Genomic DNA, 18,360 nt, shown 5'->3' with positions numbered 1-18,360 from the left:
TTCGAGGACATGCTCCTCCCAAAAAGAAACAAAAAAATACAAAACAAAAAAAAAAACAACAAAAAAAATCAACCCCCCAAAAAACCCACAATGAGTTTGGAGATGATAGGAGTACTAATAAGACCCCCGTGGTACCCCTGCGGGCGACCCCACTCGGGTCTGCCCTCTGAGCCCGGCCTGGTGCACGTTTGGATTTGGAGGGTCCCTGCACTTCATTTCTCTGCCTCCTCTTTGCTGTCCTTCCTACCTGGTCAAGGACGCCCAGGGACGCTGACTGCTCCTTTTCCTCCCACTCTGACGCCAGCCTCTGGTTCCTCTGCGCTCCGAGGGGCACTGCCTGAATCGCCTTAAACCGATGCTCGTTTCTGCCAGAGATGGACACCGAACCCCTTCACCTGCCAGCTCACGACGGAAACCTCTGTCTTGTCGGGACCACTGCCTGCTTGGGTTTTTGTACTGTTTCATCTGCTCTTGATTTGTAAATAGCACCTGGATAGAAAGTTATAATGGTTATTTATTTGAAAACGCTACTTTTATAAATATATATATATATATATTGAACATACCAAGCTTCAACTGGAGCTCCTATATGGGGCCCCAGTGGGAGTGGGGACAGAAGGGGGGACAAGATGTAACTTGGAAGCGTTACGCTTTCTCAGAACCGGAAGTATAAAAACCCGGCCTTGTCAATGTCAGTTCCCTCACCTCCAGCCATTCTGAGTGGCTGGCTGGGGCCTGCCCCTGGGAAGTGGGCCATGCCTTCCTTTGAAATATGTCTTCCCCCTTTGGTGGGTAGCCCAAAGGACTTTGTCGTGTAAGATGATGTCGCTCCAACATTGTACCACACTCAGGTTCAGCGGGCAACCAACGTCATGGTTTATCAGAGGTCTAAGTAATGCCTTCTTCCAGATGTAAAGTTACAGGGTGTCCATGACAGGACAGCCACTTTCTCCAGAGGCAATGGGGATTAAGAAACGTGTTAAGCTTCTAGGTGCAGTGTCTGACTGATGGGCTCACTTGCACACAGAGGAGTGGGGGTGGGGCGAGTAGGAAATGAACCTCTGAGGACTGAAATAACCAGAGCAGCCAAACAAAGTGGCCAGGCCGTTCAGTGGGAGGGAACAAAGAGGACAGCTCTCCGGGTCCCCTCAGGCAGTTTCCTCCTCTAAGTCACAGGCTCTGTCCGGGCTCGGTTTTCACGTGGGAATCGCTTGTGTGGAATATAAAGGCGTAAACAATACCATTTCCCCAGAATGCCAGTTTTGCAGAGCCCCACAGGGCTCTGAGAACAATTAGTAACCTGGATGTTGTCAGCCCAAAGGAAAGAATGATCAATTGTGGCGGGAGAGTTTACCTGGAGCTCTTTGGGGGGCTGGGGGGGGGGGTCTTTGTTCCCTGTAGGTCTGTCTGTCCCTACAGGAAATGGTGCCTCTGGGGCTTCAAACTTGGAGGCCTCTGTTTTTTGAACTCAAGCTAATGTCAATGGCCTGATTTTTCAGGCTGGCTTTGGGGTGGGAAATGGCAAGTTGGGCAGGCAGCGTCCCCACATGCCTTACCCCTAACAGTGCAACACGCTATCTCCCTGGCCAAGAGGCGGCTGGTTAGGCTTATAGGAGGTGGCCTCAACTACTCCCGAGATGTATTTCAGGCATTCCATCAAGCCGTGATGCCTCCTCAACAGCAGCAAACAATGGGGAGGGGCTTCCTTTTTTCTTTTTACTAGTTGTTCTTTGGGGTGTGAAGTGGGGCAAGGCTAACAGAACATAAGAGAAAGAGGCAGGGAGTGCACCTTAATATAGAGAATCACTGAGATGGAGTTTGGGGTGTAAGGTTAGATCCTCTATCCTCATTCCACTATAGAAGCTATGGACTTGGGGGAGTGGGGCGCACTGGCAGATCAATGGGGAGCACACTGAGATCCTGGTGGAGAACTTTCCTTAGCATTGGGAACCAGCAGAAATCCCGTTAACGCCAATTGGCTTCATGAAAGTGACCAGCCATATGTGCTTCAGTTTGGGAAATCAGCTGCCCAGGTTCATCCAGCAACATAAGTTTTTACCTATGGTTTCATTGAACCCAACTGACAGTGTCAGAATCCACTAGCACCAGGTCCAGAAAGGGGGAATTCATAAACATCAGAATGCTTGCACCCTTAGAAGCTAGCTCCCAGGTGAGACGGTTCACAGAGGAGACAGGGGATACTGCGTGTGTCAGAGGTGTCCGGGGTAGTCTGGTGTTTTGTGGAGACACCAGCGTTAATCCTGTTGCCTTTCTCAGACACGTGTGGAGGCCTCCGGGAGGCCTCTTTGGCAGGGACGTCCCCCACAGCAGCCCTGTTGTCCAATGCACACTCTCCTGGGGAGCTCCAAAAATCACTTGGATGCTGACAGCCTGTAATCAGACTCCCTCTTTGCATTTCGTATTTCATATGTTTTGCCTGGGAAAGAGTAGCTGAGCCAGGAGAAGCTTCTAGAAGTCTGACTCAGGGAACTGGACCTGGATTTCAAAGTCGGTCTGGTCAAGTCGGCGTGCTACTGGACCGCTGCACGGACAGCCCCGATACTGCTCCTGATTGCTTAGTCAGGCTTCCCTGAGAGGTTTGGGTTCTCTGTGGCATCAACATGGGAAAAAGCGTGAGGAGGAAGCAGGGACCACTATCCACACGAAAGGCTGCAACACACAACTATTTGTGGATGAGGGAAAGAGAAGAGAAGGGGAAAGAGGCTGTCTGGCTGTGGAGGCAGAAAGCCAACAGGGAAGTGTTTTCCTGGTCTGGCCTCTTGGCGGGTGAGCCAGAGCAGGAGAGAGGGACTGGTCCATGCCAAAGGAGAGTTGATTCCATTTGGCAGGGAAGGTTTTGTACATCAGAGGGGTCCTTAGACACTCCTGCTTTCCAATTTCACCCTGCCTAGGATGAGGGAAGATTCCTCACAGGCTCTGGGAAAGCCGGGTTTCAGGACTTCAGCATGCCATCTGAGTGGTGGGGTCATATTCTGTTGAGCTGAGGATTCCAACACAGTGTTCAGTGAATGCTGACTGTGGTCCGTCCAGGGCAGAGAGGAGGCAGGGCTCAGGGCTCTGGGGACGCCCCTTGGGGGCCAGCTTCAGCTCTGTAGCACTGTTGTCATGGCTAAGTGGCTGTCACAGTTGAACTACACCAGGGAGGAGTGGAAAATGGCCCGAGAAAGCCCAGCTCATTGAAACTTCTGGTGTCTGTACAGATTGTGTAAGTGACGCCCAAATTTTTCTGGTTTCTGTTCCAGGATTTGCGTCGAGGGCGGGGTGGGGGCGGGAAGGATGGTTTGGGAGGGAGGGAACGCCATTCAGCATCGTTAATTGTTACCATTCTTTCACCTTGGACAAGTCAGGCCGACCAACCCAGGACCTACCTAAGTAGAATGGCTGTATTTCAACAGGACGGACGGCCTCACCGCCTTGGTTCCCTGGAGGCACTGGAGCGGGCGGGGGCTGCGGGGCTGCGGCTGCGCCCTCTGTGGGCTTTCCATGCTGTGATGTACTTACTGCCTCCTAATGTATTTACGTCCATTTCATTGTACTATATTGGTTGGCATTTTATTCAAACAAATTGTATTGTACCATATGTGTATGTGTTAAAAGAAAATAATATAAAATACAATATTTGTACTATCATATAGTGCAAAAAAACTACCAAAGCTGTGCCTTGGTCTCTTGAATTCGTTCTTTGGCCTTGCCTTTGGGGAGGGAAGGGAGGGAGAAATCAACAGGAAAAGTTTCAAAGGTTGAGAATTCGCCCGTTGGGCCTTCTTCACCCTTGCAGCGTAGGCCACCGACAGTCTGAGGCACACAAATACATCCTCACAAACACATGAATAAAAAGACTCCACGTTCAACAAATGCCACCACAGTGATGTTGGGTGTTTCCTGTGCAAAGCCAGGCTGTTCATTGGCCGTGCTGCTGTGTGAAATCCTTGGGTCTAGAAAAGCGTGCCCCGAGAAGAGGGAGGACGCGGGGTTGAAATCTGAAACCCAGAGAGTTGAGCCCGTGATTGGACTCTGTCCTAACCAAGGTCCAGCTTCAGTGGCGCAGCTTCGAGGACAGGGAACAGCAGGTTCACCCCTGCCAGAGAAAGGTCGGTGAACAGAAAGTACAATTGAAAGCAGAGAGCTGGGCTTTGTCCGGATGTTTCCGTAGGCATGTGAGGCGTCGCTATGCGAATACAACCAAAGAACTGGATGGATGCGTAATCAAAATTCCCTTTCTTTATTCACTAGATCAGCAAGCGCCATACCTCCTGCGAAACCTCAGTGATCAAACAGTGGCCATCAGTAACTCCACCACTTTAGACTGTCATGCTAAAGGTGTCCCAGAGCCTCAGATCACCTGGTTTAAAAACAATCACAAAATCCAACAAGAACCTGGTAAGAGATTTTTTTGGTTTTCCATGAGCTTCCTCTTTCTCACTCCTCCTCCCCTTCTTCTGATCTATCTGAGAGCTGGAAACAAACCACTGGGACTTGGCCACACACTTCAACTTCCAATGAGGAATCTTTGAGCCAATTGTTATGCTGACCACAGCCCACTCTTCTAGAAAGATCCTTCTACAATCTATCCAACTGTCACGGCTGCTTTAAACAAGGTATTCAGGGAAGTGAAGAATAAACAAATACTTAAAATGCTCAGAGAGGTGAGGGCTTTAGTTCCTGGGTTTGAGGTGCAGCTGAGCTTTGAACATCTGTATGCAAGTTGACTTCAAATCTTTAAATTCATCTACCCCCATCTTAGTCGTTTGAAAGAGGGTTTTTTCAACCATATCGCTAAAAGAAAATCTAAACTCAACCAGTATCTGTGAGTTTCTTTTGACCAATATATATAAATATATATATATTCGTGAAGACTCATAAGGAAAACCCCATGGGTTTCTACTGGATCGGAATTCTGGGAAGTCCAAACCCTGTCCACTGCCTGCTATGTCATTCGGTGGTTAGAGAAAATGAAATTAAACTTATTTTAGAATTTGGGTTAATAATTCTACTTAATGACAAATACAGGTAGTCTGCTTGTTTGCTGTGCTCCATCATCCTTCAGAAAGCAAACAAGTGGCCATGTGGAATGGGCCAAACTGGAACCTCCATTCCCATTTATGCACAGAATGGCGTTGTGGTATAGTGACCTCAGATATTAAGACATGGCCTTAGAGAAGCCTATCTCTCCATGGGTCCAAAGCTCATTGTCGACTCCATTTTTCTTCATAAAGTAGTAACATCTTCTCCCCTCATGGACTCTGTCATCCACATTAGAAGTTCATGGCCTCTTGTTGACCTGTCTCACCCCACCCCCACCCCCCATCTAATCCATCACTCCTTGAGCTGGTAAGAACTGCCGAATAAATTGCAGATCCAGCCCTCCCTCTATCTTCCTACTGTCATCCTCCTGATCCTGGGTGCTCTTCACCTGTCCCCCGAGCTTCTACAGAAACATCCTCACTGCGCTTCCCAGCGCGCTCTTCTTTCTCTGCATCTCTTTTCCATACAACAGTGCAAGGTAGCAATGGACATACTTCTTCAAGCCTCCCATTCGCTCTCCATCACACAGCATGACACCCTCCACAACAGACCCCGGCCAGCTCCTCCCACGTTAGGTCTACGGCCCCGCCTGAACCTTGATGTTCTTGTCGACCCCTCCATACATTCCGCTGACCTCTCCCCATGTACTTTTATTCTTATGCCTCTTTTTCCTAGAGTACCTTCACTTCATCTAATGTCTACTCAGTCCACAAGACCCAGGTCAGGTATCCGAAGAGAAAGAAGCTCCTTTAGGCATCTTTATTAGTTCCAAGTATTTCTACTGCCCTCTGACTATGTTGTTTAAATCATCGGTTTACATGTGTGTGCACTGTCGACGCCTCTCTCTGCTACTCTACTGTCTACCTACATTTTAATAATCTTGACTGTTTTCTTCCTATTTTTCAATGGCCAATTCCCACAGTTCTTCTTTCTTTGAAGGCAGATCTGGCATCGCACTTGTCTTAAGTGTGCCTTACTGTATGACCTTATAATGTAGTATGGTACTTCAGGAGTGTCGCTTGAGTGAATGAATGGTTTTCAGAAGATGATAATTCTATATTTAAGCCATTTCATTTGTTAGCAGAAATGCCTGGACTTCAGGTGGTTAGATCACAGGCTTTAAAGCTGAAAAAGACCTTTGAGATATTCCTTCATCTGATTTGTGGAACTGTAAACTCAGGTCCCAAGAGGTCATGTGGTTTCCGCAAGATGACTGTCTATGAAGATGAGTATTTCCAAAGCTGCTCAGGGAACACTAATCCCATGAGACATTGTGCCACAATAAAAAGATTAATAAATGCATCCATCACCCCATCCATTAAGAGTTTGTATAACCAAGTGTGAGATTTCCCCCATCCCGAGATTCAGACCTCACATCAGCATAGTAAGGGCCCAACCAACTCTTGTTCTAAAGGAACCTGCTAAGCTGTGTTTATTAAGCTCCACTTTACCTAAACTTGCTTGATCACAGGGTGCAATGTATAAAATATTAGTGTGACGTATTTGGTAACTCTGAAAGGCGCAAGTTTGACTTCATTCAGTCTGGTTCTCCTGCATTGAATGTGGGGTAAAGGACCAGGGTTGACCGAGCCAAATCTGAAAGTTGGTGACCATGCTGGCTATGGAGGCAGACAAGGCAAGGGACAGTGCCGAAGCAGAGGCATGTTGCTGAAAGCTCACTGAGGTCATGCGGTGCAGGAGGAAGAGCAGGATTTGAGGCTCAGCTTGACTCGCTGGGGTTACACAGGAACTTGGGCAGCTCACTTATTCTTACTCCCTGAGCCACTGCGTCCTTCTTTATAAATTGGGTGGGTGCTGGAGACAACGCAGGGATGTTGCTGCTGTGGTCGACTTACTCCTGGCCCACGGAGAGCCCGTGTCGGGAGCATAGACTGATTCGTGGAGTTTTCCAGGCTGTGACTTTTCCGAGGTAGGTCACCAGGCTTATCTTTGAAGGCACATCTGGGTGGGTTTGAACCATCAGCCTCTCAAATAGTATTGGACTGCCTCACCCTTTACACCACCCAGAGACTCCCATGCAGGACATAAAATCACAACCACACCCACTTCCAACTCAAGGTGACTCTGTAAGACACAGAACTACACTTTAGGGGTTCAGACTGTAAATCTTTATGGGAGCAGGCAGCCTCATCTTTCTAACTCAGAGCAGCTGGTGGGTTTGAACCACTCACCTTGGGAACTCATCTAGCCACAGTTACACTGGGATAGAGCAAGGTTTAAATGAGTTAGCATCACTGACCTGGCCTGTGAGAAGAACCCACTGCCGCCCAGTTGATTCCCACTCCCACGGAGCAGTGCAGAACTGATACATAGGGTCTCTAAGAGTATAGACCTCTCTAGGAGTAGACAGCCTCCTCGCGCTCCCGTGGAGTGCTTGGTGGATTTGAACTTCTGACTTTGTAGTTAGCAAACCTAAAGACACAGCTAGTAAATGCTATCTTCTGACCCAGCTAGTTTAGGTTTGATCTAATGAGGGTGCTATCAGAATTTATTGAGCTGGTGTTAGAAGGGATCCTAAATAACTCAGCTCCAAGTATCTGACAACTCACAATCTAATAAAGATATATTCCTCCCAGCCTTCTTGTATTTTCTGAGAGACAAAGGAAGACTATCCAAAACGGTTTTCTATGAAAGCTGTATCACTCTATGTCACCCCTCAGGTTTACTGGCATTATTGAGCTCAACTAGGCCCAGGGATTCCCTAATGGTACCGGATCTCTCCTACTTAAGAACCTTCATTCACTCTTGAAAACTTCTACAATCCTTATGAAAGTGGATTTCTTATGTGCCTCTCAGGTTTATAGTTGCTTGTGTGATATCCACACCTGAGACAGCAAATGCAGTGCCTAACACAATGGGCTCCACGAGCACAGCCCTGATGTCCAAGCATGGAGACATTCTTTTAAAACGCCCTCTTTTATGGGTCTTTACTTATGAAGAAAGATTACACGCAATCAAAGTGATAATCCTCCACTCACTTGTTCCAAAGCTGAAATGCAATTAATAGTCGACTCTGGAACCAGAAGAACTAGATGGTACTTGGCTACCTACCACTATGACCTTTCTGATCAGGACCACATTGGGATGGTTAAAAAAAAAAAATGCACACAGAATTCAAATTCTTAAAATGTCCAGGTTTACTGGACCAGTTAAGACTAGATTTCCCTGAGACTATTGCTCTGAAATACATACTGTCTTAGTTTTGGCTAACTAGAGAAGCAAAACCAAAGAGAGAGAGATTGATCTATGTCCAGAAAATGACTCACACTTTGTAGAAGCCATTTAGTTCATGTCCCAGCAGGTTCCAATCCCATAGGTCAGGTACCAGGCTAGAGGTTTCTCCGACTGTCATAGCTTTGGGGACTGATGAACTCAATATTTCCAGAAAGACCCCAGACTAGTGACTGCTGCAGAGTTAAATAGATCCAAGGTCAGCAGGTGAGATAGCAAGCTGACGATGATTCCCAGGATTGGCAGGCGGTATGGCAGGCCATTGCCTCAAGTACAAAGAACAGAAGGTCAATGCACCAGACATAGAATCGATACCCAGCAAAAAGCAAGCAAACTTTTCTACAGCATCCACTTATATTGGAAGCAGGCCACATACCCAAAGACACATTCCATTCAATCAACTGCATCTGAATACGGGTTTTATCTCCCGCCCCAATCTTCTATCAACTGACTGGCCGTGATTACACTGTTAGACCAGGTCATGGGGGGTTACTAGGTGTTGTCTGCCAAACTACTGACAATCCTGACCCAGCCCAGTTGGCACAAAATATCAACTACCACACTCCAAACTTTAAACTGAAATAATCTTTTGAGATCACCTATAGGCTGAGTAACAGAATGCACCATAAAATAAAGAATGAAAAATAAAAATCAACTCTAGGAGACCAAATGGTCAAATATCATCATAGATTAAAGATAAGGGAAAGGAGGGTACTAGAAATGTTGCAAGCAGAACAGAAGAAATGAGAATGATAACACTTTGTGAGAAATGTAACCATTAGCACTGACTAGTTTTCATTGAAATCATTAAATGGGAATCTAATTTGCTGTATAAACTTTCACTTTAGACATGATTAAAAAAAGAAAAGGACAGAAACAAAAAAATAGCTGAGATAGAAAACCACAAAGCTCATGCCCGGAAAAGACTTTGGAAAGCTGGACCAAGTTAAAAAAAAAAGAAGAAAAACCCCTCAGAATAAACTCTCCATCCCTTAGAGACTTGAAGTCTATCTTCTGGATACAACCTGGCAGCGGAGAGCTTTTAGTGACCTTGAATGGCTGGTAGGCTCCGGGCCCACCATCATTGTGACTTGTTAAATGACAATGCTCTATTCCAAAGAAAACAGGCAAGAGGAAGCCGTGCACACACACCAACACTTGCTCTGGGCAAGCGGCGGCACAGCGCCTGCTGACTGAATGTAGGGGAGTTGGGGCTTTTTCCCTCTCTTCTCATTTCCTTTCCAGAAAAAAAACAACAACAACAAGAAACCTTTTCAATGGGGCACAACCATCCTGCAGCAGAAATGCAATTTCAAGAAGTGTTACAAAAGCAGTAGTTAAGTCTTGTGCCAAAGAGCACTGAGCAGGAACGAAAGGGACTAAGTGAGCAAGTCCAGGAAGGCAGCTAATTCCAGGGATGGTGAGGCCGTCTCAGGCAGGCAATCGACAAGACCTGAAGAACCTGACTGCCCCAGACACCACGGTGCCTGTCCCTAAGGCCCACCACAGTCCCTCCCGTAGGCAATGGCGCCAGCCTTCAAGGAGCTCCGCTGATTGGCATCACCCCATTTGTCATCACTGGCTTCCCATTCCCCCAAGGCTCACCTTCTCTTCATCCCTCCCTCACACCCCTGGGCCTCAGGCTTTCCTGGACGGCTCCCTCCAATTCTTCCTGTCCCACCTGAATTCCTGCTGCCTCTGAGAACCCTCAGCCATCCTACACCACCAGATTCGTTCTCTCGCTCCTCTCACGCCCACTTCTAGTTACAATGCGTGCCTGGGAGGGTTTCACCGCATGATTCCCTGATTTTATCTGTCTGCTTTGCTAAATCTGTGCGAGGAGACAGACCTTCAGATGTCTTCTTCATTAGAGAATAGGCACTGGTCAGATACCAGGGCGCTGTGTTACGGAGCCTCGGTGGCACACGGTTAAGCCCTTGACTACTAGCCCAAACGTCAAGGGCTGAAACACACCCAACGGCTCTGAGGGAGAAAGAACGGGTGATCTGCTCCCGTCACAGTGACAGGCTAGAAAACCCCCTGGGGCAGGTCACTGCTAGGAGCCGGCATCACTCTGAAAGCCCAGCAAACACAAGGAGACACTGTGGCTAGCACTCTGCCATTCCTCGTAGATTCGTCCATAATCCTAATAGAAAGGAGACCTAGTAAGTACATCCCACAGACCTGTCCTCCTCCACACTCACCAACACTTACTGGCTCAGGTACTTTAGACATGTCATCCAGAGACCAGTCCTTGGAAAAGGACATCGTGCTGGGTAAAGGGGCAGGGTAGCAAAAACGAGGAAGCCCTTCGAGAAGCTGGACTGGTTCAGTGCCTTCAGCCATGGGCTCAGACATCGGTACAATGGTAAGGGTGGCACAGGGCTGGGCAGTACTGTGCACCGTTGTGCACAGGGTCGTTATGAATTGGAATGACTCGTCAGCACCGAACAACGGCACGTACAGGGTGTCAGAGACTGCTCTGAGCGCTTGACTAGTAGTCCTGGAGTGAAGCCTCACGACAGTTCTCTGAGGCTGGTTTCGTAGTCCGTTTCACAGACCGAAGGACGAGGACTTTGAGAGCGAGAGAGGAAAAGATAATGTGTCCCAAAGCCATGGAGTAAGAACCAGACCGAGATTCAACCGGCAAGAATCTGACTCAATGTGGGCATCGAGTACGTGGACCCAACCCTTCACTTCCATCGTCCACAAGAGAACAGAGAGGCACTGGTTTCATCTGACCTGGTGGAACAACGAACGTACTGTTGGCATTTTATTTAGGTCACTGTTGTTGAGAATGCACACAACAAAACCTACGCCGATTCCCTAATTCCTTCGTACACAGTTCAGTGACAAGGATGACATTCTCCAGCTTTGCAGCCATTCACACCATCCTTGGCGGAACTGGTCCTCCTCCACCAACACACTCACTGCCCCAAGGTTCTTATCTGTCCTTTTGAGTCGCTTTAGTCAACGCTGATCCCATATCACCCAAACAAACAAAAACTGCAGCAAACAAGCACTAGGCCCTCGAGCCAATGCCAACTCATAGCAACCCTATAGGGTAGGGCAGAGCTGCCCCTCGGAGTTTCGCAGACTGCACCTGTTTATGGGAATAGAGAGCCCTGTCTTTCTTCAGCACAGGGGCTGGTGGTTTCGAATTGCTGGCTTTGCAGCCCAATTCATAACCATGTTGCCACCATAACTAGTTATTAAAAGAGCATAATGCTCCCCCACTCCAAGCCTCCCACCAAATCACAATGCTCGAGGCAGACATTTATCATTTAGTAAACTCTCTTTGGTTTTAAGCCACATTCAGAACATGCTTTTTGGGGAAAAAAACATTTAAAACGTGAATATTGTCTCAAGAAAGATTAAGTCTCTGAAGGCTACACATAAAGCAGAGGGGCAGTGGGAAGCAGAGGAAGCTCCTCAAGGACACGGACTGACCCTGAGGCTGGAACAATGGACCCAGGTACAGGAACAATTGTGAGGCTGGCGCAGAGCTGGGCTGTTTCCTTCTGTTGTGCACAGGGTCCCTATGGGTGGGAACCAAGTCAATGGCCCTCAAAACACAACCTGTTTAAAATCATATTAAAAGTATCTAGAGCTTATTTTTAAGGAATTTACATGTGCCACCTATAGAGTTAAAATTGACTTTGAACCCAAATCCAATTAGCTTTAAGTTTTAAAAGTTTCAGGATTCTTGCTATGTGCTTGGCCCTTGCACAGCATGCACTTGAGCTTGCTCACAAGTTTTATAAAAACACAGTGACACCATCATCCTGGAGCCAGCACTTCATGTCTTTCCCTCTCCAGTCAGTGGCGTGCCTCTGTGAAAAGCGGTGTTTCATGGTTCTCGGGGGGTGGGGTGGTTGTATCTTGTTTAGTGCAATGTGGTAAACCTTGACCAGCACCACGGGACCCAGACTAGGGGCCACTAGTGATGCTGGATGTGCTCCCAAGGGGCATAAAGAAGTTGTGGAATGACTAGAAAAGTATGACTCGATTGATAGGTGCCGTAGATTAAGGTCCACAACGGCTGTCGACTGCCATTTCCAGATAAATGAAGCCAGCACCAAAAAAAAAGGTAAGGAACGGAAGGGTGGAAACCATGCACTTTACGCAAATTACTCCGAAGCCTGGTATTGGAAAGGCAACTTGGATGCAGGGTTCATTCCGTCTACACAACATACACCCAAACCAAACTCACTGCCAGCAAGTTAATTCCCACTCACAGAGAGCCTGTACAACAAGGTAGAACTGTCCCTGTGAGTTTGAGACGAAACTCTTCACATGGGAATAGAAAGCCTCACATTTCTCCCACCAGAGCAACTGGTGGTTTCAAACTGCTGACCTTGAGGTTAGCAGCTCAACCCATGACTGCTCCACCACCAGGGCTCTTTCTAACATACATGTTATGTTTATAACCTACATAATACATGTTAATCAACCATTGATTGGGAAGGCTGCCCTTGAACTGCTAAGCTTTGGGGAGTCAAGTTACAGACCAGCCAACATTCATTTCAATAGTCACCGCATCGCGGCAGGATGCCTGCTCTGTGCCTTGCACTGACTGCGCTAGGCTCAGCCATGACAACCGCAAGTAAGGAAACAAAATCTGAACACACCAAAAACCTCAAAGCACGTGTGTGTCAGGGGCTAGAATGAAGACCGTGTCCTCAGGTAGCAGTGACATCTATCACGCGCACTGCGTGTCTTCTGAGCCGGCACCAGAGCCAGTGAGTCAGTTGAAAGATGGGACACGATGGATCAGGAAATGGGGCAATTAAAACACACTGTCACCCGGTGGGTTTGAATTTCGAACCTTTTGGTTAGCAGTTGAGCACTTAATCAGTACTTAACTAGTACGTAACCAAGCACCTAACCAATACCTAACCATGTGCGTGCTTTGTGTTTTCATTTCCCTGCCTTACTGTTGAGCCTGTAGGACGTCCTCAAGCATTGTGAGTTACATGTTCAAAATGGGAGGAGGGAAATTCAGAAGGAATGACAGAAAATATACCAAGAAATAACAAAGGCAGTAGTTAGTCGCTACTGTCCATTTTCCCGTGAACTTTTCAAAATCCCTCTCATATGGGCACATGCAGAAATATGAGGTTCCCCATTTTTACACAGAAATGGGATCCATTCATTCTTACTGCCATCTGGCAGTATGTGACATACTTGTGCTTTGAGTTTTCATTCAAGTTTTGCCCATGTCTTCTGGGCATAGAGTGTGGAGGATTCAAGGTCCCTGCCTCATTCCCTGCAATTTTTCCCAGCGCCTCTCAGCAACCCAGCAAGCAGACCCGCTCTGCCCTTTGCAGTTGCTATGAGTCAGAACTGACTTGCCGGCAGTGTTTTGTTTTGTTTAATATGCTTGCTAAAAAGTTGGCTATCAATAATAACAGAAAATTCACCGTCTGTCTTGCTAAACTTAACAGATATATATTAATATCTACTATAAGCAGACTAAACCACCAGCTGCTCTGTGGGAAAAAGATGAGGCTTTCTACTCCCATAGAGTTGCAGTCTCGGAAGCCCGCAGGGGAGTTTCCCTCCCGCCCTGGACGCTCACCATAAGTCAGCACGGAAACCTCGGCAGTGAGTTTGGTTCTGAGTTTATAAGCGGGTCCAGGAGCCCTTGGGTGCAATGGGTTAAGTATCTGGGTTGCTAACCTCAAGTTTGGGGTTCCAAATGTACCAACCCTTCCTCGGGAGAGGTGAAGCTGTCTGCTCCCCCAAAGACTGATCGTCTTGGAAACCTTAGGGAATGGTTCTCCTGACCTATAGGGTCAATATGAGTCAGAATCAACTCAATGACAGTAGATAAAGGCCTTTGTGATGTTTTAGAGAAAACAAAAATGAACAACATAGGCTTTAACTTTGAGAAGATGCAGCTGAATTGGACTTGGATGGTTGAAAAGGAGAGTTGATTAAACTTTAGCTGACCATTTGGAGCAGACACCATGGTTTCTAAGTGGTTTCACAGTGATCAGTTGAACAACAAAACAGGAGTCCCTCGGCCAGTAGGTTACTTTAGGAAATTAACAGTCGTGTGTGTGTATGTGTATGTGTGTAATATCTAGTTACTAAAGGTGAATCTAGTTAGAATTTTATTTCACACTCGTCCTCAGAAATGTTTGTGGGTAGGTGCTACTGGATCTCTGGACCTGTGTGCAACAGAACAAAACACACCCAGCTCTGCACCATCCTCCCCGTTGTCATGCTTGAAGCCACTCACTGGTAACAGTCCCTGGGTCACTGCGTCTCATGGAGAGGCGTCCTCTTTCTCTACTTAGCAGAATGCCCTTCTCCAGGAATTTGTCCCTCTGGGGAAATATGGAACTTGTATATAAAATTCCAAAACTGTCCTTAAGCTTATGGTATTATGGGAAGAAATACAATTATTTATGATGCCCTGTGAAACTATAAAATGCATGGGTTGGGCACATGTTTATAACGTAGACTTTATCTCATGGTTAAATGTGTGGATAAACCAACACAAACTTTGATCCACGACTGCCATTCATAACCAGCACCATAGATTATTCCAATCCTTAGGTTGAGTCTCAGCCTCAGAGCCTGTGGAGTACGTTTTCAATTCCTGTGGAAACATCCCAGCATAAAGTTTTACTTGTCCTTTGGGAATTCAGGTTGCAGAAAACTCAGTAAGCCCACCCGAGTTTAATCTTCTAAGCTCCGGGATATGGAGACTTTTGAAACTGGTGTGACACAATTCACCGACGTCTGGTGTGGTAGACTTTCTGAGACGGCCCTGCTGCTGATGTGCAGTTGTCAGCACCGCACCAGAAGTTAGCAGCAAGGCCCATCTTGGCTTCCTTGCAATTGGCAGACGGTACTGCGCTCATTCTTTCACTCCAATGCAGTCTTTCACTGTCTTGGTTGAGTTGGTCATTTGCTCAATTCTGAGCATCTGCTGTTGGAAAGCACAGCACTAGACACCCAGCACTCGGTAACAGACAGGGCAGAGACCCTGCTCGCCAGAGGCCCACAGTGAATCACACAAATAAGATATCGTAAGACACAAGGCATGCAAAGAGTAACAGAAGAGATCCAAGAGCAGGAGAAGATGCTTTCCAGAACAGCTAATGCTTGCACTCAATATGAAAGAGCAAGTAAACATTGACCAGGTGGCCAGGTTCAACGTCACTGAGGCTTATCCTGAGGTACAAACCCACCAGTAAGACAGATTCCAGGGAAACAGCAGGGGCAGAAGCTGGGAAGATAAGCAGGTCTCCAATCATGAAGGTCTTTGTTTAATAAAAAGATACCATCCCAACCCTGTACATCTCCGTGTAATCTAACCAGATACAATTTTTAATTGGCTTTACAATCAAGTTATGTAAGTTGATTTGATTGCTAACGTTTAAAACTCATAGTAGTTTCACATTAATATATACACACACACTCTATTTCTGCCTTCTCTTTAAAACTCAGAAGACAATTAAAAACCAAACCAAACCCCACAACCTTGGCGGCATTTCCAACCCACAGCGGTCCTTGAGGGCAGAGGAGAGTCTGTCACAGAGTCTGCACAGTCAGCCATCTGTACGCAAGCAGACGCCCTCATTTTCCTCCCTCCGCGCGGCTGCGGAGTTGCAACAGCCAGCTTTTCCGTTAGCAGCACAGCGCTGAACCCCTGCAGCACTCGGCGCCTTTTCAGAAGACAGCAATGGACCCACTTCCCATTTGGATAGAGCTGAGTAGAAGTGTCCACTTCAGGTGTGCGATGGGATTTTCATGCTCCACCAACATAGCCCACCCTGTCATCTCACACCCAGCTCAGTCATTTTGGCCCCTGGAAGTCTTGCCCTGAGGCCTGTTACTCCAACTGGACGCCACCTCTTAGAGTGAAGAGAAATAATGCTGAGTTTTCATTGGAATTAGAATAGAGGCAGTGGCTGAGGAATCTGTGTTCAATGTCAAGCTTATGCAAAATGTCTATGTGAGCCGTGAAAGTGGCTTGGGCCTTTCCTCCAGAAGCAGCAGAGCCCTTGAGTCAATTGTCTCAGTAACACAAAGTGAGCATCGCGGCTCGCAGGGAGTTCTGCGTGTTAGGTCTAATGTCTAAGGCCCAAAAGAAGAGCGAGAAGCTCAGAGAGAGGAAGCTTTCAAAGAAGCTGATTCTTCCCCATGAAGCGACATAAACAAAAGGTACAGCATTAGTGATCCCCTGTACAACAGAAAGACGCACCATCCTCACAGCTGTTCTTATGTTTGACCTTTAATTAATAGGCTGAATCATTTTAGTTGGTCATTTTGTAGGCTATCTATTGGGAATGCTTGTGCTTTAATCTAAAAACAAATATAACAATTTCCCCCAAATTAGAATATAAATTCAATGGGGTTCCAGTCAAAGACCCCTCCATATCGGTTATAGAATGAACTTTATGCTGAAATTTAAAGGGCCAAGAAACTAAGATAATTTCAAAGAGGAAGTATGAGCTATCAAGACATATTTACAAACAGTAGTAATTTAAACAATGTGGTGCAAGTATAAATGAATAGGCCATCGGGAAAGAACTGAGACCCTAGAAACAGAACCACAAATATATGGAAACAGTATATGACAAGGGTTGGCACCATAGTTCAATGGGGGGATTAATAGTATTTAATAAGTGGCCCTATGACATTTGGCTACTTGTATGGTTATAAAAATAAATAAATTTTAAAAGATCATTACTTCACACCATACACTTATATCCCCACAAAACATCCAGGTGGATTAAAGACTTGAATGTGAATAAGTAATACTGCAAATAAATACTTTGAACAGGTTTTTCATTTTCTTAGAACAAAGCACAGAAGGAAAAGACTTTATGATTTAACTATAGGATTTTTAAAAAGCAACAAAAAGCAAAAACTGTAACAGAACACACAAACAAATTTGACATGAGAACTTGAAAACTTTGGTATTTAAAATTCACCATAAATAATTTTAAAATCTTGCTGTAGGATGAGGAAAGAGTTGATACAAATTTTACCAATAAAAGATTAGTATCCAAAACACATAAAAAATACTAAAAATAATTGAGAAAAAGACAAGCACACAAGTCGATAAAAGTGGGCAATCTGTGAACAAGCAACCCACAGAAAAAGAAACCTGGATTGTCAATAAAAGTGTAACAAGAAATTGCGCCTAACTATAATCAGTGAAATGTAAGTTAAAACAACACTAAACACTAAAAATAAAAGGCCTAAAGCACTAAAAATCAACACTAAACTACCTTTCACATTTATCATTTTGTCATCAGTTAAAAAGTCTGATCACACCAAATCTTGGTAAGGATATGAGGAGAGAGAAATTTATATTGCCAATTAAAGTGAAAATTGGTATATTTGGAGAGGAAATTTTGAAATACATATTTGGTAAAATTGAAGATGATATATACCTTATAATACAACATAAGAGGTGCGCAAAACATTGTCGGTGTCTAATCAGCTTAATAGTGGGTACGAGAGTTAATTTTTTCTTCACTTTTCAACTGTTTGAAATTGATCTCAATGGGAAAAAAAGAAACTGGAAATAGAACCCCTTTTAAAAGATGGACTTCTCAGTAAAACAGACCCCCTGTCATCAACTGAAGTTACTATCAGTAACTTAAGCCATTAAAGAAACCAAAACCCATTGTCATCAAGTCACTCTGACTCCGCAGGACCCTCTAGAACAGAGCAGAATTGCCCCGTGGGGATTCCAAGGTTGTCATGTTGAACGGGCCTCTCCCACAGCATGCAGCAGAACTACTGTCACCAGGGAAACGAGGAAGGATGAGTAGGAATGAAGTAAGGGCAAAGGAGGGATAAGAAAACAGAAGGAGAGTAACTATTGTTACCTGTTTTTTCAGGAAGGGAAATAGGAAGAGAAGGAGGAGGAATCGAGTGACGGGTCTCCATGCCCACCTGATGGTGGTGCATGTCAGCCCTCAAGTTAGAAGAGCTTGCCCTGCATCGCCTTGTCTCCTTCCTCCATTTGATGGAGAGAGGAAACTGTGCTAGATGGTTGACATGAACTCGTTGACATCCTTGGTACAATCC

The 18,360-nt window shown here is 46.0% G+C and overlaps 1 protein-coding gene across 2 annotated transcripts in view; it reads left to right on the top strand.

Annotated features, from left to right (window-relative positions):
* Positions 1-18,360, top strand: part of FLT1 (fms related receptor tyrosine kinase 1) — a 179,182-nt gene that overhangs the window by 100,206 nt on the left and 60,616 nt on the right. The window contains exon 14 of one of the 2 annotated variants that reach the window (XM_075562804.1): positions 4,255-4,401. In XM_075562804.1, the coding sequence (XP_075418919.1) occupies positions 4,255-4,401 (147 nt within the window). Of the gene's footprint in view, positions 1-304; positions 3,637-4,254; positions 4,402-18,360 lie in introns of those variants that run through there. The other variant, XM_075562805.1, reaches the window with a different exon arrangement.

The sequence above is a fragment of the Tenrec ecaudatus genome, chromosome 11 (genome assembly GCF_050624435.1).
Source record: "Tenrec ecaudatus isolate mTenEca1 chromosome 11, mTenEca1.hap1, whole genome shotgun sequence".
NCBI lineage: Eukaryota > Metazoa > Chordata > Mammalia > Afrosoricida > Tenrecidae > Tenrec > Tenrec ecaudatus.
The sequence above is the reverse complement of the archived record's forward strand: the minus strand, read 5'-3'. Positions and strand labels throughout refer to the sequence as shown.